Here is a 23,716-nt window from a genome sequence, read left to right on the forward strand (position 1 = left end):
CTGACATTTGGAAGCTACAACAAATTCGAGAAGCCGAACCTCCCGGAGCTGTTGACGTGCATTTTTTTAATTGCTGTACGTACACTCGAAACGAACAACTCCAGCAGAATCCACGGCCTGAAGGATTATATATATATATATATGTATATATATATATATATGTATATATATATATATATATATATATATATATATATATATATATATATATATATATGTATTGGGAGTAGGTGTATGCTGGGTCGATCTCTTGTGTGTGTTGCTTTTTCGTTGTTGTTTTTGTTTGTTTCAGATATCCCCCTTGATAGCCCAGCAGCTGCATTTGTTTGTAAAGAGCCGGTTGGGTGTATCTTCGTCTCGTCCCATGTCTCTTTGGCGTCGCTGTGTGCTTGTGTTCCACCGGCTGTGGGTTCCTCTCTCTGTGTTATTTTTTGTTTATTTCTATCTGTTCTTGCCGCCTATATCTCTATCTCTTTTGGCAGCAGCGGCTGCTGCCGCTGCAGCATTTCTATCTCTCCCTGCTGCTGCACCAGACGCATTGAGCTGCCTTGTCTGCTGCTTTCTCATGCCTTGCTACACCTTTCTCTTCCCCATCCCCGTCTATCTTGTCGCGGGGATCCAGTTCATCATCCTTGCCTTAGGGGTCATCAGGTACGTACACCCGAAAAGCAAACAAGGCAGCAGACCAACACAGAGAAACGCTCCAGCCCCTAGACGTAGGGTGTTGCAGTGTACGCACAGGCGCATGCAGCTATTCATAGCTACCTCCCGTCGAGGCCTCTGCTCATGTGTATGTGTATGTATCCGCTTATGTATGTGTGTATGTACGTACGTGCATATGCATGTTTGCATGTTCTTGTGCCTGTGGGTGTGTAGTCTGTGTATATATATATATATATATATATATATATATATATATATATATATATATGTGTTTGTTTTCACGTGTATGTATAAACTCAAGTCTACGTATATTTACTAATTGAGATCTGATTACAAGTCCTAGCCAGCAACACTTGCTCCCTACATAGACATTTCGAGTTACACGTGGGCGGCGTGATTGCCTTAGCGGCCCTGTACAGCATTCAGCTGTCTGTACACCAGTACACATGGAGGTAGTTATGTAGCTGAATATTCTCTTTCTTCTTAAAAACAATAAATGTTCTGTTTGCGTTGGCTTTACAGCTGTCGGGGGACTCCAGGCATTATCTCTCTTAAACGCCTGCTGTACGTACACCCGAATCAAATGTTCAGATGCTGCTAGCCCTGGGCATGTTGTTTGCTGCTGTTGCTGCCGCTGCTGCTGCTATGGGCTGCCGGTTACCTTAGCGCTAACTCCACCGCTTGCTGCTGGTGCTGCTGCCGCTGCTGCTGTAACCCGTCTCAGAGGGAGGTAATAGACTTGGATTGGAGTGTTTGGTCATTTGATTGGTGCTCTGGTTTATCTGCGTGTTGCTTCTGCAGAGGAGGAGATGAACTCTCGACGTTAAGGAAGAAGTCAGCCAAGAAGAGTTTCTGCTTCTGCTGTTGCTGATGCTTCTGTTGCTTCTGGCGCTGCTTGAGTCCATGTTGTTCTAGTTTCTGTTCCTCCTGCTTATCCCCTACAATTCATTGCTGCTGCTGCTGTTGTGGCTGTGGTTGCAGGCATGGGCATTTTGTGTCATTTGCAGATCACCGCTCCATGCAGATGATCGTCACCTGCGCCGGTGCGTCCCCTGAAGCCTGTTTGTTTGTTCTTTTGTTTGTCCTTGTTTGTTTTCTTGCTTCTTTGTCTACCTGCTATTTGTTTGTTTCGTTCTCTTTTTGGTTGGTTGCGAGGTTGTAACTTGGTTGCTTCCTGGTTTGTCGCATCTTTGCTTTTTCGTCCTTTGTTCAAGCCCAGTCCCGAAACGGCAAGTACTTACAGCCAGTTTACTTCTGCGCTCTGGGTGTGGTTGCCAGTAGCACATATGAGGGTTTGAGGTTTGGGGTTTGCGTCCTCAGCGATCCTGGGCGTCGATTTCTTGACGTTTCCGCGAAAGTTTTGCAAAAGCGTCAACTCCGGAGTGACCCTGGTGAGAAGTTAGGGATTAAGGCTTAATAGGACTATATAACGAACATCTTGCATATACTGCGTCTGGTTGTTGAGGTTTTTTTCGTCACCGGGGTGTTGCCGTTTTCTGGGCATCCACTCTCGTGGTTTAGTCACCTTTCAAGGACTTCGGGTCTAGGGTTTACAGTCTAGGGTTTAGGGTTTAGGGTTTAGGGTTGGGGGTGTGGGTGTTCGCTTCAGATGGATTTGGGAGTCGGAGGCATCATCTTCACTTCAGGAATGGTCTCATCTTACTCCAAGGGTTAGCAGCAGAAACTATGCCGACAGTCTAGACACTGCATTTAGCACAGTTATTCCTATCCCCTTAGTAACAATTACAAAACAGAACAAAGTCCAAAATATACTGCGCCCCTGGGTTGTTGAGCCTCTGCCCTTGATTTATCGTGGGTGTGATTTCTTTATCTCTGCCTGGGTCACCGTTCTCCGTCTGGTTAGGCTTTATATCTGACTTTTATCTCCTGTACTTACGCGCTGTTTGCGATTCATCTTTTTTTCTTCTGTTTAGGGTCTCCAAAGAAACGAGAATCTCTTTGGGCAACCGTGAGCCAGGCGGCCCTTCATAGCGGCCCGTTGGGCATCTTCGGGCTTATTCGCCTTCTTTTTATGTCGCTTACAAATTTGCATGTGAGTTGTGGCAACCGCCGCTGCTGCTGCAGTTGCATAGATGTTGCATTGAATAGGCGAGGAGGAGCACTGACTCGCAGCTCAGTTTGCAGTTCTGAAGTGAAGGTTGCGATGTACGATCCGGGCAGCTAATAACGACCATCAGGAGTTGTCTATGTTATTGATCCTTCTGTAATTCCTTTGTTTTTTTCTTGTCTCCTTTTCCCTCTTTCTGCCTATTTGCTTTAACGCTGTTCTGTGCAACCTCATGTGAATCTGTTTGTATGAAGGTCTCAGAGACGGAGTACGGCCTGCAATGGAATTTTTACATGACCCTAATGGTGGTTTTTGTGTGTACGCATCAAACCCTCGCAAACCCTATGCATTTAAACCTGAAACCCTAAACCCTAGCACGCCCTTAAGATTATTTGAATAAATATGTATGTTGACTTTCTTCTGCGAAACTCACTGCAACTCTCTGTCTAGTCCCCCCTTCAGCCGCTGACTTCTGTTGGGCTGCTTATATTTCTCCTGCCAGCAGTTCTTGTAATCGTTTGCTGCTGTGCTGCTCACGCAGTGGGCGAGCTGGTATGCACGTACAGCGGCCATCCCTACAAGGCTGGGTCGATCGGTTTACTGCTTCTTGTCTGTGAGTTTCCCTCCCCTCTCGGGTGTTTGCGCATCTGAAGTTTACACATCACTACATCTTCTTTACCTACACAACTGACGCATCCAATAGAAAGCGGAAAGGCAGTATTGTGCGGCAGGCCTCACGATTCGGGCCGTGGTAGTTTGAGGTGTATGGTCACGTTCTGTTTTCGTCTACAATTGGTGCGTTCAGGCTACCAGATTGTTATTTCTTCCGCGGATCTTGATGAATGGATGATGGAGGGGCCGCGAACAAGTGAGCCTCAGACTCGAGACCCTCGCAGCGTAAGCAATAACTTACCCAAACCCGGGTGAAGGCTCATTTAGTCTGTGCGCCTGCGACTGACTGCAGACTTCTTCTCGTCCAACAGGGAAGGAATCTTGGGTTCTATAGGTAGGCAGCTAGGTGCCTCTTGGTTGTTTCTGCTTTGAGATTTATCAGACCTCTATTTCACTCTTGTGGAGGAATGCAACTGCAGCGTGCAGACAACATCCAGCGTACAGCAGTCTGCATACGCTCTCACCCATGCATACAAGAGTACAAACACGTATGCATACGCGCATACATCCATGCGGGGATAAGCAATAATATAAATGCGTGTGCTTCAGGCTTCCTCTGTTTATTCCTTATGGCCGTCGCTTTGGGGCACTTCGTTGTCACGCGGGCCCCAACGCACCAAGAGAAGTCTGAGTAAGCAAGGAGTGATACAACACTTTATGCTTAATAGCATTCTCTTCATTTGCCCATTTGATTTGGCTTCCTTCATCTTGTTTTCAGTGCCGCTTTTGTGGACTGCCACCCCTGTATCTGTTGTTTACCTCTACTTTTGCAGTGCGGTTTTCTGCCTTTTCTGTTTTTCTGTTATACAGGACGAATCCAAAGCGCCTAAATTTGTTTTCTCTCGTTCTACACCTTTACTCGTGAGTTAAATTTTCTCGGCTCTTCCACTTTGTCTCCTGTTATTTCTATGCATTTCCTTTGTGTGTTCTGTTGTTTCTGTATCTTCTCACTTTCTGCTGTGTCATTTCTATATATTCTCTCCTTGCCTCCGTCTTAACTTCCTTGTTTCTCCTCGTCTTCCGTTTCTTCACGATATCTGCTTTTTTTTTGTCGCTTCAGTTTAGATTTATGCATCTCTATGCATCCCGGTGTAGAATAAGTGCTGCAGCCCTCATTCTGTCGACGCATTCATGCAGCATCTTTAAATTCCCTCTGCACGGTATCATATTCCCCGTGGACTGAATGCATGTGTCTTTTTTGTGCAACTCAGCTTTGCGTTCCTGTGCATAGCTTTTGGTTTATTTTTGCAAGAGGGTTTTGGCCTACTAGCTCGCCGCCGTTTTGTTAATCTCACATGGGTGGCATTTGTTGGAGGCATTGAACTATTCGCTGTGGGCACAGCAACCCTCGCAGATGCTTTGGCTGGTGAGCGCTGATCTTGGGACGGCATTAGTTATGAAGCACTCAGCCTCTTCAGTCTAAAAGAATATATTGTTTACTTGGAGGGCACCTAAGTTTTGCCGTCCTCTGTCCTGTTGCTGTGCGTACAGCTCGCGTATGCCCACAGTGGGCACTTAGGGGAACCAACGACAATCAGTTGATTATATTCCTGCTTGCGAATGTTTGCGTGGGGGCTGTAAACATGTCAATACGGACTCTGCTACAGCCGGCAGTCATGGTGTGGCTCATAATGACGGGTTACATGCTCCTCTTGTTCTTCTGCTCTCTCCGCTTAGGGGTTGCAGAAAAGCGCATCAGAATACTGTGAACTGTTTCAACGATGAAGTCTACAAGAAAATGCTGGCAGGATTCTCTGCTGCCGACTGGTTGGAGGGAGCTGGCTTGGGCTGTATACAGACAGGTTGTTTTGCCCCAACGGAAAGAACAGTCGTCGGATTTGCAGTGTCCTCCACAGCATAGTATCCACGAATAGAACCAGGAGACTTTCCCACGACCAGTCCCTCTGGCGCTAGTTCTGCAGCACGTCAAGCGCCTCTGCGCTGACTCTGCTCCACTGCAGTTTCACTACATCCATATGTATGCATATATATAATATTTAGCTAATACATGGGCAGCTAGAAGAGCAAACAACCTCCTACATGCACTGGCAGGAGTAGGGGGAAGACTAGATACAGCGTCTGCAAATGGCCTAATTAATTAATTGCTACGAGAACACCCCTCAGAGGCAATGCAACGAATGCCCCTCAATGAGTCAGTACAGCGTACATTACGTAGGAGTCTAGAGGGACGAATATGAGCAACAACTAACGGCCGACAAGACTCACAGGACGCGCAGAGGTGTAGTGGAATATGATGGACGGGAGTTTCTGGGGCGCGGTGGCAGAACGGAGGTATTGTTATAGTTTTGTCTGCGCATCACTTTCCATTTCTTAATGGGATGGTAGCGTTTCATTGTCACAACTCTTCTGTCAGCGCGCTGTTGGCAAGCAAGACAATGCTACTAAGGACTGACAGGTCCAGTCATAGCTCCGCAGAGTTTGTGAAACATAGCTGTCCGAGACATATATACAGATAGTAGCAAGCGCAACGCAATTGTTGTGCGCAACGAGATGCTGATTATCTAGAATATCGCGGCTTCCTTAGGAGTCAACAACGTGCTCGCTAGCAAGCGATGCATGCACCTTCGGGGCTGGGCCCCCCAGCCAATGACTGCCAGATGTTCATTGGACTGCAGGACGAAATATTCACAAACTCTTGTTTGTGTGTTTTGTAAATGATTTGAGATGTTAGGAATTCTGCAGTGGCTGGCAGAGTGAGACTTAGCATGTGTTCTTCTGCTCTTCTTGGAATCATCTGTCCCGCTGTCCATATTTACCCTTTTCTTAGTGTTTTAAGAAAATAGAGCCGAAAACGCTTCCTTCTGGTTATTGTAGCAGTTTTATTTTGTCTACAAGTCAGTCAATTTCCCCCCCTTGCTTGCCTCTTCATCGGCGCCTCCTCGAGCTTCGCTGTGTCATGGGGTGTATGCACAGCGCACTTCTTCACGTCCTGGATAAAGCCTAACTGAAAAATGTTTTTTCTTTCTCCCTGCCTGCTTCGTAGTCGTAGTAAGCGTCTGCTAGTGCAGCTAAAAAGCGCCGCCCTCTCAAACTTCTATTATATGACGCATAAGTCACCGAGCAAGAAGAACACGAGGATTGCACTGAGGAAGCATGACCCAAGAGCGGGCAAACACGTGTGAGATTTTTGTATATAACGGTGCTTGAGCTTGGTTTTGGTTGCGTTTGCTTCTCTGTGCTTCCTAAGTGTAGATATGCGCCTCTAAGCATGTTGGCGGCAGTGGGGGGGCGCCTTCTCAGTCGTGTATTCTGCCATTTTTGTTTTCGTTTGTTCGTGAAATTCGTATACAATCGTTTCTATTTCTTTGTATCTGTTATTTGTTTCTGCTCTCTGTCACCCAGGATGTTCTATGAGACGCGCCATCCGCCAGAGGGCTCGAAGAAGCGCCTGACGCTTCACCTGCAGAAATACATACACTGGACAGGGAAGAACATGAAGCTCATGGCCAAGAGGGTGGAGAGAGCGTGGGAATACGGATCGTTTCAGAAGTACTTTGATGAGAGATACCCAACATTAACAGATACACGCGGGAGGTGAGGCGGCAGCATATCTGTATATATCTGTTCTCGTCTTCGGCCGTGTGGAGGGATTGTTGCTGTTTTGCGATGCTCCTGTATCAATTCTCTTCCCTTGGATATTTGTTTGTTGTGCCGCAGGAGTCTGCCCCGCATGAAGTAATAGACCTTCTGTTGTTGCTGCTGCAATGAACTGCGCAGTTTGCAGAAACGACGGCAGCAGCGGCATCTTGGTTGTATCTTTTTTGTTCTAGGAGACAGTGGCAGCGGCTGATTCTGCAATATATATATATATATATATATATATATATACTCAAAAGCATATACATGTTTATTATCTATGTGTATATATGACGGTGGGCACTCAGTTGCGCGTCTGTGTTGATCGGCATTCGGGTGCCCTCCGGTATATTGAGTACACCTCCTGTTGCAGCTCCTGCAGACTGCAGACTGGGGAATCCTTGACCTATGTCCGGCAACCCGCTTAAACTAGAAGATGTACCGGTGTGGTTGTTGCCTAAAGACTCCTATTTTTCTGTATAGCACCTTAAAACAATGCTCTAGCTATAGTGAAGCATGCGGCGGAAGAAGCAACATGCATATATGTCTTGGCGACACAAGAAACAACAATGCTGTAGTTTACAGAGAGGCGAAACTGCGTTCGAATTGCAGGTAATCTATGGAGCTTAGCCTATTTTGAAGGTTCTTGGTAGATGATCTGTACGCACTCGTCATCAGCACCAAAGATGCAGCCTCATTGTATGTTGTATTTTCTAGTTTCTCACACTAACCCCTCCTCAGGGAAGCACACTTGGATGCAGGCATAAGGACAGTGTTGTAGCGGCAACGGTGCTCTTGGACTGCACTATATGTACACCTGAATCACCGCAGAAAAAGAACGTGCTTGTCGTCTACGCAGCATTGCTCTTGTACGGCACTGCACAGCAGCCGCCAGCTTCAGCACACCAGCGACAGGGATGACTACGTCTCTTGCAGCCGAAGTCTGGAACGCGCATCAGGTTGAATCTATAAATATAAGTAGTATATGTCTAGTGTAAACGTATGTGTATCGATGCGCGATTTCATCACGGCCCCTTGGAAGGGGCATGGGACACTGCATAAGTGCCTGGACACTCCTGCAGATACAGAAAATTAAACCGGAACACTTGCCCGCTACTCACCGACTGCAATGGTTAACGAGGCTCAAACTCACCAATGCCTGCATTGAACTGAGAGCTCTCGTGGTATCATTGATGGCAATGTGTGTGTTGTATGTTTGTATGCACATGCATGTGTACGTAGTCTTGTATGCACAGCGTCCTTGCCTCGGCCTGGCGCTACAGAAGCACCTCCGTCGTGGGAGATGCGCCGATGTGCGGCTGCTTCACCGGAACTGTAGAACTGGCATTGCTGCCTCTTCTACTCGCTAGATTGTAGTGCAGTGAAGAAAATGCCTTTTGCAGGAAGCCCCAGTGATAGCGTTTCGCGCCGTACATATACCACTAGGCTGCTTATGGAGCACGGTGAGAATCAGGTAATGGTACGAGCGCAGCGGATTTCTTCTGCGGCGCTTTCTCGCCGATCATGCCTAACCATAATTCATGGATGCGCGACGCGCTTTGTACACGTTCCGAAAGAAGAGGAATCCAGAGCCTAGCGGCCCACATGCGTGTACCAAGGATGCTGTTTTTTATGGCAAGTTGAATCACGTTCGTACATAAATTCTCCTGCGCTCAGTATTAGTACGGGGCGGTTTGGATATTTGTTGCAGTTGCAGAGACGCAAACACACTTGGCGCTGACGGTGTTCAAGGCCAGGCCAAGCACCACTCTGCGCAGGGTTCGTCTGGTTGCGGCCCCTTGGGGCCTCTAACGATGATGACGGAAGGACTTTGGTTTTCGTTGGGCGGAGGGTCTAGAGTTTAGGGTTTACTCAGAAATTTCTTTTGGGATGTTGATGCCCAAGTTTGCTTGCAGGAAGAGCACGGTCATGTGGCTTAGTGCGACGAACGCCAACTTCAACAGAACCGCTGTTGGCATGAATTGACTTGAGATGAGGAGTTGTGCTGATGTCGTTTTTCAGTGATAAACACAGAGCAAAATGGTGCGCACTAAACAAAATGCCGTGGGTAAACACCAATAATATAGTTAGAGACAAATGTTGAACTACAGTTTTGTTTAGAGGAGATATATCGCGACGTCATCGATTCCCCATGATGCAGAACACGGGTTTGCCTTCTTTGGCAATGTGCTGCGGGCATGGGAAAAGACTGAAAGACAAAGAGCAGACAAAATCAAGAGTAGCACCGCCTCACCTGCCGAAGGACAGCAAGAGCGCCGGTCCTCTGTGGTTCAACTCAATCTCAACAGGCACCTGCAACAACAGAATATTCACAGTCCGTTTCAGCATCTTGCACTGGGCTGTTGCTGCAGAAGCAAGACGCACAGACAGTCTGTCGGGGTAGGAGTGGCCACAGCTGTCAACGCCTCGCCTTGCACACACCTGGGCAGTTCAAGCCGCTGAGTTTTATGTCCAGCGTATCTCAACTCAGCCACCTCCACTCACTTGGCCAGCCCTCTGCATCGGCACAGAAGTTAATTGAATGCTTTTCGGAGCGAGTTAAAGTGCTGCACTTTGGTGATATACTCACTTGGGGACACCAGTTAGAGGATTCTATTTCCGGTACACCACAAGAAATTAATGGAAGATGAGATGAGAGATAAGCTGGGGCGCAAAGAGCCTGTTCAACCGCTTACTAGTCCAAACTATTTTGCCGTTGACCTTCACATAAACGCTTTCCCCTAAGGCATGTTGTATTCTCCAAGGATATAAGGGAGCGCCTGTGCATCACTTTACCTTCCCACTTGTCGAAGAAATGCACACGGGCCTTGACTTTCAGTTTCTCATGCTCTGGCAAGTCCAAGTAAGCCGCACGGACGGTCTTCCCCGCGAGTTTGCTGGGGCCTTTATTGCACACAGATGATGAAGCGCATTGATATTTAACCGCACCAGTGGCCTCCAAGGAATGTGTCGTAGGACCCCTCACAAACACTTGTGGACTGGGGAGGAGAAGAAGCGTCACCCAGTGCTGGAGGCGCCCGCAGTGAATGCTGCTTACTGTGTATGACCAGGTGCCGTCCGCTGATCCGCCGTCTTGAAAAGTGTTCAAGCGGGCCAGATACCTGCACATTACCTCGTTAGACAGGGCAGACAGGCCTTTATGGCGACAAAAACATGAATCACCACTCCTTGTTGCCAGCTGAGGAGAGCGGTGCAGCTGAGGAGAAGGATCCCTCAAGGTTGGTTGGACCCAATTGGACGAGGTGCTTCTCATCATTGACTGATATAAAATGCGCCTTTGTCCCCGACAATATAAGCGCGTGATCGTCCCGATAGAGTAACACAGGGCCTGTGAGTTTCTCCTCCATAGCACATGAAGAGCCTGTGCTGCTGCAGCGACGTCTAAACCTACCTTTGGCCATACGGTCAAATCGAATAATCTCAGCTGCTAAACGGGCCCGGGGTTCCTCGAAAATATTTAAATTTGACAGAAGAGTCGCTCCGCTCGACTGTAACTGTGTCCCCGTTTTGGTGGAATTCTGAACACGCACTCCCTGAACAAGGATTGCGTGCCGTCTCTGGTGGAGTCCATATGCGAGAACAAGAGCTAAAAAAGTGCATGCATGCATTATTGTTGTGGCTTGCTGCCGAATGAGGGGGTGCTGAAGGGACATTCTGGTTTTTTCTCAGTAGGGCGCTTGCCTTCGCGCAGCCCGGTAGGGTGTATGCACACCAGTGTGCACTGCGTTGGTTACTCCATTCCACAAACGTGTAGGCGCCCATTCTTTTGCTCATGGCATACGTCTTTACGCCGATACAAACTTTGTGAAGCTGAAGGCAAACAGGCCTTTTGGGAGTTGCCAGTTTCACGACTGGTGTCCAATTCGATTCCTCAACCAGAGCTGAGATATCAAAACTTTCGTGTATTCCATGCACCAAACACACGGACCGTTGCCTCCAAACTGCTTCTAGGTTTCGTTCTCGCATATGCTCGGTTAGTCTAGGGGTCTGGTACCGGAACCCACGGCTGCTCGTATTACGGACTCTATTCACGTTGATGAAAAGATTCAGCTTTCCACCTTTCTTCCCACCGTCAAAACCCCCTAGTAAACAACAAAAAGTGAGGCAGTAATTTGCTTCGAGGCATCACTCGCAGCGGGGTGAGCCTTCACGAAGGCTGAAATACGTATTCCATTCCACAATGAAATGCGAAAAACATAAACTGGGGGTACCTGATGACAATGCATCTTTTCCCCCTGATATGCCCGCCCCCAAATATATATATATATATATATATATATATATATATATATATATATATATATATATATATATTTGGTTCAAAAGTAGTCCGAGGGAAACGACCTTTTTGCGACTTTTCATCATGCCGTGGGGTCAGCTATAAATCAACGGAGAGTTAACAAAGCGCGCTAGCAGGTGGCTGTGTTAGCTTCCCCTTTGACTTGGAAACACGGAAAAGGTCTGTCTCATCCAACCCGAAGAGTATTGGGGGAAATTTACTCTGCTATATAGCACTTAAGGTGCCTGATCGTTTGCGTTTGTTTGAGGTACGGTCGGCCGTTCCACCATGCATTGAAGATGCATGACGCGAAAGGCAATGGAGTGGTTGGCGCTCTGAAGACCTGAGGTGTTTTTTGCATCTTCTAGCCTGAGTGTTGTTTCTGTCTCTGCTTAGGTCTAGAAAACGCATCGACTGGCGTGTTTCCACGTTGCCCAAACGAGTCACTCTACATTACTACGTAGAAACCGGGAAATGCATTTGCTTGATTCCCGAGTGCTGCAAGATTATATTTCGCTATACTGCGAAGCGGAGCTAGCATAATCACATGAACAGTAACATATATGTACGGAAAGGCCCTTTCTCTGTTCTTGCGCTGCAGCAGAAACTTTCGCGATTAAGAGCCCGCCTGGTTTCGAGTGTGGCCTACTGCGCGCTTAATATACAACAACTTGGTACTAAATTGGCAGAATTAATCGATGCTCTACGTCAATCTTCTGTTGAAGAGATTTGTTAACGGCATGAATGCAGTGCAGACCTGCTACAGTACAAAACTCAACTAAGGAGCCAGCCTGTGCCGGAGATTCGGGCTGAGACAAGCTTCATTCACAAACCGATATGTGGCTGGTGTGTTGCTTGTATGGTGGAGGAGATAGACGTACACATGAGCACGCGCATACATAAACGTGCTGAGTAATTCGGTGCGCGCAAGCCGGTTGGTGCCGTGGACAATACGTGTCTGGGACCTCCTGATCATCGGGAGATCCCTTATCACGGAAGTCAAAAGGTTCTGCATTTATATGACAACGCCTAACCTTCTTAATCCGCTGTTTACACCGTGGACAGGTCCAACTGACCGGCTCCCTGTCACGAGACCGCCCAAGACAACAACACCTCCCTTCATCTTTAGAAGCCCTGAGTGCCTAAAGAGGTGCTAAAGTTGTCGTAACTATTTAAGCGATAGAAATTTGGATTTGTGCAGCCAGGGGCGTTGGGGTTTACAGATGCTAGAACTGCAAGCCTGCTGCTAGATAGGGCTGCGGCGGACCGCGTGTTCAGCGGGCCTTGAGACATTCAGTTCACTCCCGTGTAACGCTCCGCGCGTTGAAATAATTTGACATTTGGTAGCATGTAAATCTTATGTATTTACGACCAATACTTTGTCAATGAAAGCCAAGATGAGGCAGGACACAATGGTTGTACAGCGACCGCAACAACTCAGTGCTCTGCGACTGTAGTGAACAGCGGGCTCTGCTCTTACTACGCATGTAAACTAGGTCAACCTACCACGGTGCACTCTCTATATCTATACACTAAACATAGCCTAGCTCTAGTACTATGACCTAAATATTCAAGTAATCGTCCTTAAAACATATTCAAATCCAATAATCTTAGAAAGGAAAGCCGGGAATTATAAATCTCCCTCTGACTGCAGTGAGGCACTGTCTCAACCGCGGCATCAGCCTCACGACCAGCCTCCAACCCTGGTGGCTGCCAAGCATTCTTGGCTTGGTTATCTTAATTTTCTATCTAAAGTAATAAAACTTGTCCCTATAAGTGTTGTATTCATTCGCTCACAGCTAACTAGGCCTCTGAAGATTCCGCTTGAGCTCCATTGTAGTGCCTGTGCACTACAAGGACTGTCGGCAGAGGCTTCCCGGATGATGCAGGGCGGTGCACCTTGAAATACTCATTTTTATGGCGAAACACCGTAGATATTGAATTTTTCTCCTGTGTAGGACTCATTATGCATGCTACCGATGCGTGAACCTGTTTTTTAAAGCCCAGCGAGCCCCTGAACACTGGCGGACGAGAATTGTGGCGACATTAGCCGAAAAAGAGTGCTCAGGGAAGCCCCAGAACGCAAAGACATGCGAGAAATTGAATAATGACTTCGTTCTACTCCAGCCGTGGTCGGCTGGCCTGGGTGCCCCTGGTCGTGTTGACCGTGTGGTCCATGACAAGAGGGGTCATTTCAACACGAAAGACAACACGGCACTCTTCTCGTTTTGCTGTGAACACGACTGAGGTGCGAAAACATGAAGGACTGGCGGAGCTTCCGTCTTTGGGTCTAGTTGGATCGTTTGAGCTCTTGGGTTTTCAAAGAGGCGTACCCACCGACGTCGGTAAGAACACGCGAATTTCTCAGCTCAAAATGAGTAAAAAGGAATACTTCAAATAACGTAGCACTCCGTAGGCGCTTATGAACATGAACTTAAGAATGAAATACTGTGTGGAGATGCACGAAAATATTACTAATGTCATGAGGGTCCGAACCCACTCTTTTGTGCTGTTGGCGAAATCCAGGGTATGCTGACGAGTTGATAAGTACCAACAATGAAGATTTTTCGGGACTCCAGTTGGAAAGCTGTAAGAATTAGCGCCAGAAGACAGATCCTGGGTTACTCATCATACTGGCTTCGCGTGTAGCCATACAAACACGGTGCCAGAACAACAGGGTGTGCGCATGTGTGCTGCTGCTGCTATTTCAGCCCCAAACGCTCCGCCTGAAAACCGTCGCATCGATCCTGTCTTGCAAAATGGTAAGCCGAAGAGTCTACTTTCCATGAAGAAGCGCGTGCAGCGAGCAGAACAGCTAGATAAACCCCAGGTTCAATGGATTCACCGATGTGCTTGGGTATTATTAATGATGACTTAAAACTCACATTATAGGATGTCAGTGGGTACTTCGTGAATTGTTACCCTTGGTCCAAACTCTGTGTTGTCTCCATTTCGTTGTTAGTTGAAATACCCCTGGAGGTGCGCAATACCGCCTTGAAGAGCAAGGAAATCCGTGCACTCGGACTCCTCTTGACGACTTTGCGAACGCTCATCAGCAAATCTGTTCTGAGGAACATATTTTTGGTTCTATCGTCCTACTATAAACTTTACTCACTGTTTCGAGCCTGCGCCGTCGCATATGGTCTTGGATTCCTCTTCAGCAAGGCCGACCAAGTTGCAAGTCCGTTCCGCGCTTTGGCTTCCTCGATTGCAAGTTGGGAGGCAATCAATAATTTGTGGTTAGCGTTGTAACGCCTTGCTTTCTCAGGGGTATTGTGGGACTGCGTCACTTGTAACTGTTTTGAGCAGACCTCGCGAATCTTCTTGTTACAACATTGGCAAGCCTCTTCTTGGACAGCGCGAAGCATAACATGTATGCTAGACTTGTGTCAGACCTGCGGCTTCCAAATACAGTGGAGCAGAGCTTATCTGGATTTATGCGAAGGGATAAGGAAAATCTCGACAGCTACACGCACTCAACGGTCCTCGAAAATCTCAAAAGATCTGTAAGGATTCCTGCGTCCACAAATGTTGCAATTTTGTTTTCTGCACATATTTTGGTCATCTAGTTATTTCATTTAATGTCCACGTGCAGTGTCACAAGGCCCAGCGAGTGAATAACTGCGTTTCTGCGTCACTGTGCAGATGGTGATGGTTGTAAGGGACTACCTTGACCCCCAGAATGTGGGAGACGCAATAGACCAAGCCCTCGTGCCTTCGGAGCCTGCGGCTATCCAACTCATTGATTTCTCTACGGAGACCATCAGCATGGACAAGTTTAAGGCAGATCACCCTTTCATATTCCTGCCGCACCATGTGGAGACGCCTGTTCACGTATTTACGTCTGGTGGGCATTGCGTACACCTCTCAGCAACTGCGCTTGTCCCTTCCGCATTTCTCCCCTTAGCAAAGAGCGCGGCAATGAGTATTGTTGCTTGTTTTTTACTGCAGAGCTTCGAAAGCCTGGCACGACATACTACAAACTTTTACGGTCGTTGCAGTCCATAGCTCTCCCGATATTTCTCGGCCAGAGCACGAGCCACTGGGATTCAGTAGTTAGTCACCAAATACGGCCTATCATGGTGGAAATGGGCGTCAAAGTGCAAGTGAGGCGATGATAACTCTTGTATTTAACCTCCTGGACATGCAGAGCGCGTCAAAAGGTTGCCATGCAACTTTTGTGTCAACTGTTGTGCATAATTGTTGCCAATATGCTGAAAGGCGGGCATATGTAACTGCAGTGGGTTTTGAGGGGTTTTGCTTTGTCCCAGGACCTAGCAATTTCGATGATGAAAGCCCGGGTCCATAAGCTGCCAAACCTGCTGGAGTGGGTAAACAGAGATGTGGACTACAGAGCTCTGGTTGCAACCGACTGGGTTCCTTTGATCGGCGCACTTAGCAACTGGGAGGCAAAAGGTATCATATTCGCTGTAAAGAAACGCCTTTATGCAGAAGCATTCACGTAGCTGTGCCTGGTGAGCACGTCCTTTGACCATCCATGTGGAGCAAACCACACTTTGAACTAACACCATGTTGCGTTTAGATGAGATGTACTCTTCACATGGGTTGAACTGGAGAGATGCCGCCAGAATGAAGCAGATGTACCTCTTCTTCCTTCAACAAGCAGCTCGAATATCTTTTCTTCAAAGGGGGATTGAACAGCCTGTCATTCGGCCTGGGAAATCCAGCTGCATGAGCCAGTTCGTTGCTCGGCTGCAGGTGACTTCTTGCGAGGAACCATACCAACCACTTCACGACGAAACGAGAACATAGATTCGAACAAACAATATCCTGCACGCACCCACTAATGCTGCTCCTAAGTTGTTGCTCAGGCGTGCAGTTACAGATGTGCTCTGGTTGGCCGTGCAGTCTACAGGAAGCCCGCGTCTGAAGGCTATGCTGGATCGCGTTAATCTACCCTACTCTTTTTTGACATGGGAACTAGTTAACTTGTGCTTCATCAAGGGAAAGGACTGCAGCAGACTGCCTCTGTATTTCACGTCCTTAAAGGGTGAGAAGCTGTGCACCAAACGCACTCAGCGCCGGCCCTGCTGCTGCATGTTGGTGAGTGCTGTTGGCAAGCGCACCCACAAGAGAACCGTGTTGTTCCAATTGTACACCTGTGCTGTACGCAGGAACGAAGCTGACTCTATCAGTAAGCGAAGTGGCCGTTCCCCTGGAATTCGAACTTCGCGAGCCGCCGAACCCGCAAACTGCAAAAATTCTCCAGTCCTTCCCTAAGACTGTACGTCCGATGCGATCACCGTTCGGTTATGCGGGCAAAGGACGCCCTCTCTCTCTTCAACCGGCAGGTCTTTTTGCGCGAATTAGAAGGGGCCTAGTGACGAGAACAAAGGTGAGTTGTCGCTGTTCAAATGGCCAGTTTGTTTTCGACAAAACCTCAAGGCAAGCGAGTCCCAACGGCATAGATCCGAATATCGCGCGAAACCCTTGCGTGTCCCGGTGTGTGTATGTTTCATTCTAGGAACTACTGTCTCCGTTCTTGACTCTCATTACTCTAGCCCGACAAGCATGGGGTCGTCTAATTCAGCGGCTCAAGGTAATTATAAGTGGAGTTTAGCATATGGTGCCTTGTATTACCAATGTTAGTTGCATTCTGTCATAATTTGAAGGGATAATTCAACTGGTTCAACGCATTGCCACCTGATTGTACTATTTTGTTCTTGCGACCAGAAAGCTCATGGCCCGAAGATATCTATGAGGATAAAGCCTGCTAAAGATGCACCCGAGTTCTTGACAATAACGTTGGAAGCCACAGGCAGAGTAGTGCAGCTTGTAGGAAGGCCCTTGCATATGCTGCAACGCATTGATCCCTTTCAATGCGAGGCCGGGAAAGAAATGAAGTCGTATGTAAATTATTTTCAAGAGGACGAAACTACAGCGCGTCGGGAAGGCACTCCTTGGGAGGGATTGCCTGCAAATAGAGTGGAAGTTTCATATGCAAAAGGCAAACCTACTCCTCGAACTCGAACGACGTTGTCCCACGTACTCCGGCTTTTATTTCCAAAGAACGTCGTAGATACGATTCTTGATCGCTTCAGTAATGGGGAAAGTTTCCAGCTGACAACAGCTGGAGGGATGCAAGGAACCATTAATTTTCTCCGGGAATGGCATCACACCAAGAAGCTCTTGCGCTCTGCTTACCCAGAAGCAAGAGATTTGGAGATTCAGCAGGACATTTCCGAATGGCACAATCCAAGTCGCAGGAACCTCGAGAAAATGCTGAGGCTAAGTGAGTTGCTGCTTGTTGCAAGACCACGTAGAGCTCTTCGTTGCTACGGTAGCGTTTAATCGGTATGAGATAGCCTCCTGGGAGTGAAAGTAAAGCCAAGCACGGGTAGATAAAGATGATAAGCCTGGAGGAAGTAGCGTCTGCAGCTCCAGCTAGACGATGAAACGTAGGGGCATCCTACTCGTCTTGTTTTGGCTTGCCTTGTGTCTGCAGATGGTGTCGACGGAAGGCCTTTCAGTAAGAATGCCAAACACCAGTTGTAGCTCAGTTGTGCCCCACAATCAGCTGATGCGGTAATGAGCTGAAAGGTTGTGCTGTTCTAATCGTGTTTCAGAGGAATCGTGGACAGTCATTCTCAACTGCAGTGAAACCGCTGAGAACGTCAGGTGGGAAGTTTTGGATCTCGACGTACCAAATCAAGAGCAGATGGTGGTGAAAGAATATGTGCAAGACTTTGGAGAACTGGCGACATTGGCGTCTGCAGTGGAAAAGGAGCTGAGTCTGGTAGCTGGCGTCGACCATGTGCTGAAAAGAATGCAGGAGACATTTTTTGACCACGCATGTCAGTTACACTGTGTTGTAATTTAGAGGACCTTTCTCAAATTAGGACTCGCAACGAAATGGCTGCATTACAACTGCAGCATTCACTGGGTATCCGTTTAAAGTTGTCTTGGAGATGATAAATAGTACTCAGATGTTGGGTTTTGTTGTATGTGCTGCAGACAAACGGATGCTCTACATTGAGAGCCCAGGCGCCTTTCTTCAACAGCTAATTGACTCAGATTCACAGCAGATTGCTCGTGAATTTGAGCACTGGCTACTGCAGCGACTTCAAGGCAACTCTCGGAGCAAAAGGTGCAGGCCTGCCTCATTTTATGGCAAGGCATACGCGCAGTACGTCGCACTACTAGCATACTACGAAAAGAAAGACTTAACGGCTCCGGTTCCGGACCTCGAAGAAGTCAAACGCTTCCTCCTTACTGCAAGTACGGCAAACGCACTTTACTGCGCTGCTGCAAGCGAGCACCTTTATGCCACAAAAGAAATGCTAGGGGTGTTCAGCAGCATGCTGTTGAGTGCAATTATCTTTGTGTAGGCGTGCCCAAGGGTCACTTAGTGCGCATCCCTCGTGAAGAAGACAGTCAACACAGTGGCATATACAGAATGGTTGAGCGTCTAGATCGCTGCACTTTTCTGCTTGAAGATGCCAACCGTTCCCAACTGGCTACCGACGCCAGTCTCCATATAGTGCGAAGTAGGCATTTGAAAGGCAAAAAATTTCCCTCGGCAAGAATGCAGCAAAACGTAGGGTTATATATTGCATCGCGAACGTTCGCTGGTAAAAAGAAATTCGCTTCCGCAAGTATTGCGGTTGCTACAGGATTCGAGGACGGAGACCAAATTTCACACCAGTACGTACTACGCCGGCAATACAAGCTTATAGAAAAGGATGCGACTACTGGAGTTTGCAAAGTCAGAGACAGGCATGGCTATCAATTTGACTTGCATTCGGAGGAAACAACACCAATAACGATTGGCCAATTTGCCTATCAAAGCAGCAAGCTCTCAAAGGGTACCTGGGTCTTATCTGACTCCAAAGCGGCTTATAATACTGTTATTGAGCTGAAGATCAATTACCTGACGGAGTTTGAAGTCGAGCAGAGCATTGTACAGGACTGCTACACAGGCATTGCCTGCATCATCAGAGACGACCGGGACTTGCCAATTATGGTGCACTATGCCATTCCAGGTAGGCGAGGCAGCAGCTGTGGGCATACTGGCTGCTGTATGTGCTATGCTAGTATTACACATTTTGGAACTAGACTGCACCTGCTTACCTTGTGAAGTAACGGCGAAGCAGGAACTCTCTCCCAGTATCCTTTGGTGCGCTGCCGTTCAGAACTGGCGACATCCGCCTGGACAGGTCCTTGGTTATGGTTGTTCCTCAACGGCCTGCACGCCGAATACCTCAGTATTATCTCAAGCCAACTGTTCGTAAGGTCGCTGGAGGAAAAGTTTTGGACACAGCGCACAATCAATGAGCTTGCACACTCCTGCTGGGAGCTTCCAGAAGAAGCAAGCCTATCGCTTGATCGGAAGTTCTTGACGCCAAGCTCCCCAACGCGTCTCCCTAGGGTATTGGCACTATTCAGGCGAAGCCGCGAGACAAACGCTTCCGTCCCAAACAGGTGCTTTGCATCTTTGGAGAACTTCGAAGCGTTCTTTCCTGTAAGTTTTGCTTTGAAACCAGCGCAACACGTTCGAGTCAAAAGTTCCACATGAAGGGGTTGCTCCCTACGAAGATTCGGGGTCCTGAGTATTGTGTACCTCACGCTGCATTTAAATAGAAATTCATATAAAAGCTTAGTTGCATGTGATTTTCGTTTTAGGGTGCATCGAGCGGAAGCGAACTTGCTCCAACAAATTCTGCGCAGTTGTCGTTTTTCCAACAAACGGAACAGATTGTCTCAAAGACGGCGTACGCAGCTTACCTGCTTCGCAAAGAAAGAGAGGAGTCCGCAATTTCTGGAGTTAAGCAGCACTTCAGGAACAGGACGTGTGGCCCCCTTTGCGCGGCCTGGTGGCTGAAGGCAAACGAACTCAAGTCCATGGTGAGACGCTTTTCTGAAGCAGGACAACCGCCCTTGACCCCCCAACATGAGCAGTTTATCCTCGCCAAAGCGCTTTCAACCACTCCTCTTGGGGAATACTGGACAAGTCGCATCTGTACATTTCAAAAAAGCTTCCGAAAACTCTTCACCCTCCTGCGTCTTCCGTATGAGCAAGAAGCTACGGTCCCCTGCTCAAAGATGTCCGCCATCATAATCTTAGCCACAATAATGAGTGACATTACTCTCCTGATTAGACGGCGAGCAGTCACTACTGGGAAGCAGCGTGTTAAAAACATGGAGGAGCTACTCCGTTTTCTTAAAGACAATCATGTCCCTGTACCGTGCACGTATGAACTACCTGACGCGGCCGACCTCCTAAATCCCACTGTTCCACCAGATTCCGAGGAATGCATGCGAAGGGATATCGCCGCAAATGCTTTCATGCGCATGAAGTCGCTTATTGACGCCGCACACGTGCAGGTGAGCCTGTAGGTGTGAAGAAAACACTAGGCAGGCACAGCCGTTTCCGCAGTTCACAGCAGGGTGCCCTCAGGGGTGCTGTAAACAACGCACACTTCCGTTTTTAGAGATCAGTTGCGCGTTGGGGTACTCATGTACACTGCCTTGTTCAGGTAGATGACGTGATCCAGGAAATTCGAAAGAGATTTACTGCGACGCTATATTCACGGCTTTCCCCACGCTTTGTTTCAACTAGTTCGGAAGAGTACCGCCATCAGGCAGCTGAGTTTAGAGATGTTGATGAAGAAGTCGATGACTTGTTCGCTGCGCTTTACCGTCCATTTTCTGTTTGGCAAGGGACGTTCAAGCACAGACAGAAAGAAGAGTTCCTTGATATGAGGATGCAACAGCAATGCCCATTCAGGCCCCCACAACCCACTCGTCATGCAAAGGAAGTTGTTCCTGGAGTCCATGTTCAACTAATTCAGGGATATCTCCCTTTTGGCTACAACGGCAAGTCAATATTCGGACCTTCCCTGCATATCTTGATGTTTATGACTGCATGAGCAGGGCCAGCATATGTTGGCGTCTTTCTCAAATTATTCTGTGCTGCCGCTCTACCTGCTGCTCAGCATACGTTGGCGTCTTTCTCCGATTATTCTGTGCTGTCTCTCTACCTGCTGCTCCGCTTGCTGCAGATAGCAACATACAGGACCAAAGTGGTTTCAGGCAGGAGAGGACCATCTTACTTTTCACAGGGCTCTTCCTCATTCAAATATCAGCTAGAGGGACTTCTTTTTCTAACTCGGTTATTCAGTTTGTCCTGGAAGACGGGAAGGCCGAGGAAAGCTTAAAGGTGCGTTGATGTTGATCCCCAAAACAGCCGCTTGATGAATTCAGCAATATCCTGCCGGTTACCTGCATTTTCGAAAAATTCTTGTGTTGAATCTCAGGAGACTGCATGGCCTCTCCTTGGTTTGCTTCTGCGCCAAACGGTTTTGGTGCAAAGTGACCCTGCAGCCACGTATGAACTGCAGTGTGATGCACTCAAGAACCTCCGCTGGGGACTGAAGAAGCTGGGACTGGGAAGCGGAGAAAAAACAATTCAGCAGGTATAGCTTACCGAGACTTGGTATTGCTCGACTGCCCGGTATACGGCCCAATATTGTTGATTGCACACCAGGACTTGATGCAATGTTATTGCTGTGATGCTTGGTACAGGTAGTGCAACTGTTTTTGGAAGACGCAAACTTCGCCGAAGTGGCATCTTTCCTGCCTCCGCCGGTGGAAGGATTTGATACTCACGCTGGTAAGTATTGTATTGAATTGTATCGGCTGCTATACAGTATAAAATATTTGCATATTGGCACGAATAAGTGCATCTACCATTTCTTCTGAACGTTAATCAGTACCTGTCCGCTGTTAAAACTGCTTTCAGTGCCTGTGGGCTTCCTTCGGTTCCAATCCGGCCAAACCCCTTACTCAGTGCTAGTGACGCCGAGCGGAGACGCCTTGTTCGGCAGCATTTCTGAGCGTGTAGAGAGATCCGGAGCGCAGAAAAGAGGTAGTCGGTCTCTTGTTTCAGTAAGAGTCTCTGAAGGGATTCTCTATGTGGAAGACGCAGTCTCCGAAGAAATTTACAGATTCGACGAGCCAACAGGCGAGTTGACTCCAGAGCGGGCCGAGTTATCTTAGGACGACAGTCGATGCATACGACCCCCTTTTTTGTTGAAATTTGCTGTACTGCGTTGGGGCGCTTTGTTTCTCCAGAGTGTCGCCCGGGTTCTTCAACGAGTGTAGCGGTGCTTCGAGATGTGTGGAAAAAGTCATTGCCTGAGCTTGACCCAGGGTCACCTACGAAATGGCGTAATGTCGTAACACGGCACGTAGACGGCGCCCTCAGCCAAATGGGTAGCACTGCAGAATGCCAAAGTCAACGGAACTACTTCATCCGGGAGGTTATGAAGGCACTATCCCACAGTGAGCATTTGGAGCCACACGCAGGGAGTCCCCGTGCCAGAGCTTTTACTACTGGTGTAAGGTCACTTTGCAAAACCATTGGCTCCCTCCCAACTTTTGTGCAGACACGCCGGTACAAGTTGGCGACAAAGCTTGGCGCGGCTATACACTGGTAGTTGTTGAAAAAATTGAACAGGGCATAAAATTCGTGAGGCCTGCTGTGACCCTTGGGGAACCACAGCCTCCTGAAGCTACGACGGAACCAATATTTTCTGGTACGCTATTGAAAACTTGTTTAGCCAACAGCTCGGAGTAATTGTTCATTTTATATCTCGTGCGAATGAAGACATGAAGGCCCTTCGGCTTGCTTATGCAAATGTATATATATATATATATATATATATATATATATATATATATATATATATATATATATATATATATATATGGATGGCTTTTCTTGTGTGAATCGTCACAGCTTATTTGCACACACAGTTACATGGAGTTGCGCCCACGAATATCCATCCTGACTGCCCTTGCTTTTCGCTGCCTCAGCTGAGAAAATCACTATAGGCGATTCAGTCGTGGTTTCTGAAGGCTTCTTAACTTACGATTTGCTCGATATAGCCCTAATTGGATCGGTTGGCTGCGTGTCAAGTCTACGCCGGAAGGACTCTGGCGAAACGGTTCTCTCCCGTAAACCTTTATTCAGGCTGAGCGGTACGCAGCATTCGATTTGACGATGGGCACACCTGAACGGGTCACCAACGGCCAGAAACACTTATTAGCTACTTCCCCTTTAGCGTCAAGTTTTGGAAGCAGTCAGGACCAGGTATCAGGGGTGTGATGGTAAGCGCCGCTTCTATGTAGGCAAGTCATTCTGCGCATGCACACGCAGGCTTCCAACAAGGTGAGCTTGTTCGAAAGTCATCCAGCGTTGAGGTGTACGAGTATATGGGAACCTGCGGCAACACGTTCGCTATTAAAGCTTTCGTCACGGGCGAAATGGAATGGACGACTGAAGATCTCATGCCACTTTGGGGTAATCGAGAACAATTCACGAAACACATTAAGCCGTTAAGTATTTTCTAGCCCATTATCGATATTGGCTTCGGTTGTAAGGATGCCTGCAG

The 23,716-nt window shown here is 47.9% G+C and overlaps 3 protein-coding genes across 3 annotated transcripts; all 3 read left to right on the top strand.

Annotated features, from left to right (window-relative positions):
• Positions 1 to 1,687: 1,687 nt before the first annotated feature.
• On the top strand, positions 1,688 to 5,112 carry EMH_0023360 (uncharacterized protein; the record flags this gene model as incomplete). Its single annotated transcript, XM_013496785.1, has 12 exons — positions 1,688 to 1,706; positions 1,984 to 2,054; positions 2,273 to 2,333; positions 2,598 to 2,716; positions 2,986 to 3,049; positions 3,273 to 3,344; positions 3,537 to 3,599; positions 3,696 to 3,737; positions 3,953 to 4,034; positions 4,214 to 4,264; positions 4,615 to 4,769; positions 4,895 to 5,112. 12 exons carry the CDS (start codon positions 1,688 to 1,690, stop codon positions 5,110 to 5,112), a joined length of 1,017 nt encoding a protein of 338 aa, XP_013352239.1.
• Positions 5,113 to 6,767: 1,655 nt separating this feature from the next.
• EMH_0023470 (ribosomal protein L33, putative) lies at positions 6,768 to 7,103 on the top strand (the record flags this gene model as incomplete). Its single annotated transcript, XM_013496786.1, has 2 exons — positions 6,768 to 6,958; positions 7,082 to 7,103. 2 exons carry the CDS (start codon positions 6,768 to 6,770, stop codon positions 7,101 to 7,103), a joined length of 213 nt encoding a protein of 70 aa, XP_013352240.1.
• A 6,373-nt stretch (positions 7,104 to 13,476) lies between these two features.
• On the top strand, positions 13,477 to 22,319 carry EMH_0023580 (uncharacterized protein; the record flags this gene model as incomplete). The annotated part of the gene is made up of 27 exons (XM_013496787.1): positions 13,477 to 13,645; positions 13,827 to 13,889; positions 14,012 to 14,062; positions 14,263 to 14,481; positions 14,610 to 14,806; positions 14,946 to 15,147; positions 15,252 to 15,406; positions 15,572 to 15,716; positions 15,844 to 16,019; positions 16,170 to 16,311; positions 16,436 to 16,656; positions 16,786 to 16,860; positions 16,995 to 17,167; positions 17,363 to 17,553; positions 17,767 to 17,790; positions 17,888 to 18,115; positions 18,276 to 18,539; positions 18,650 to 18,808; positions 18,935 to 19,303; positions 19,454 to 19,553; positions 19,707 to 19,782; positions 19,944 to 20,645; positions 20,798 to 20,960; positions 21,323 to 21,480; positions 21,578 to 21,736; positions 21,846 to 21,933; positions 22,063 to 22,319. 27 exons carry the CDS (start codon positions 13,477 to 13,479, stop codon positions 22,317 to 22,319), a joined length of 4,926 nt encoding a protein of 1,641 aa, XP_013352241.1.
• Between the last annotated feature and the right edge of the window lie 1,397 nt (positions 22,320 to 23,716).

The sequence above is a fragment of the Eimeria mitis genome, genomic scaffold (genome assembly GCF_000499745.2).
Source record: "Eimeria mitis Houghton genomic scaffold, Emh_scaff23, whole genome shotgun sequence".
Classification (NCBI taxonomy): domain Eukaryota; phylum Apicomplexa; class Conoidasida; order Eucoccidiorida; family Eimeriidae; genus Eimeria; species Eimeria mitis.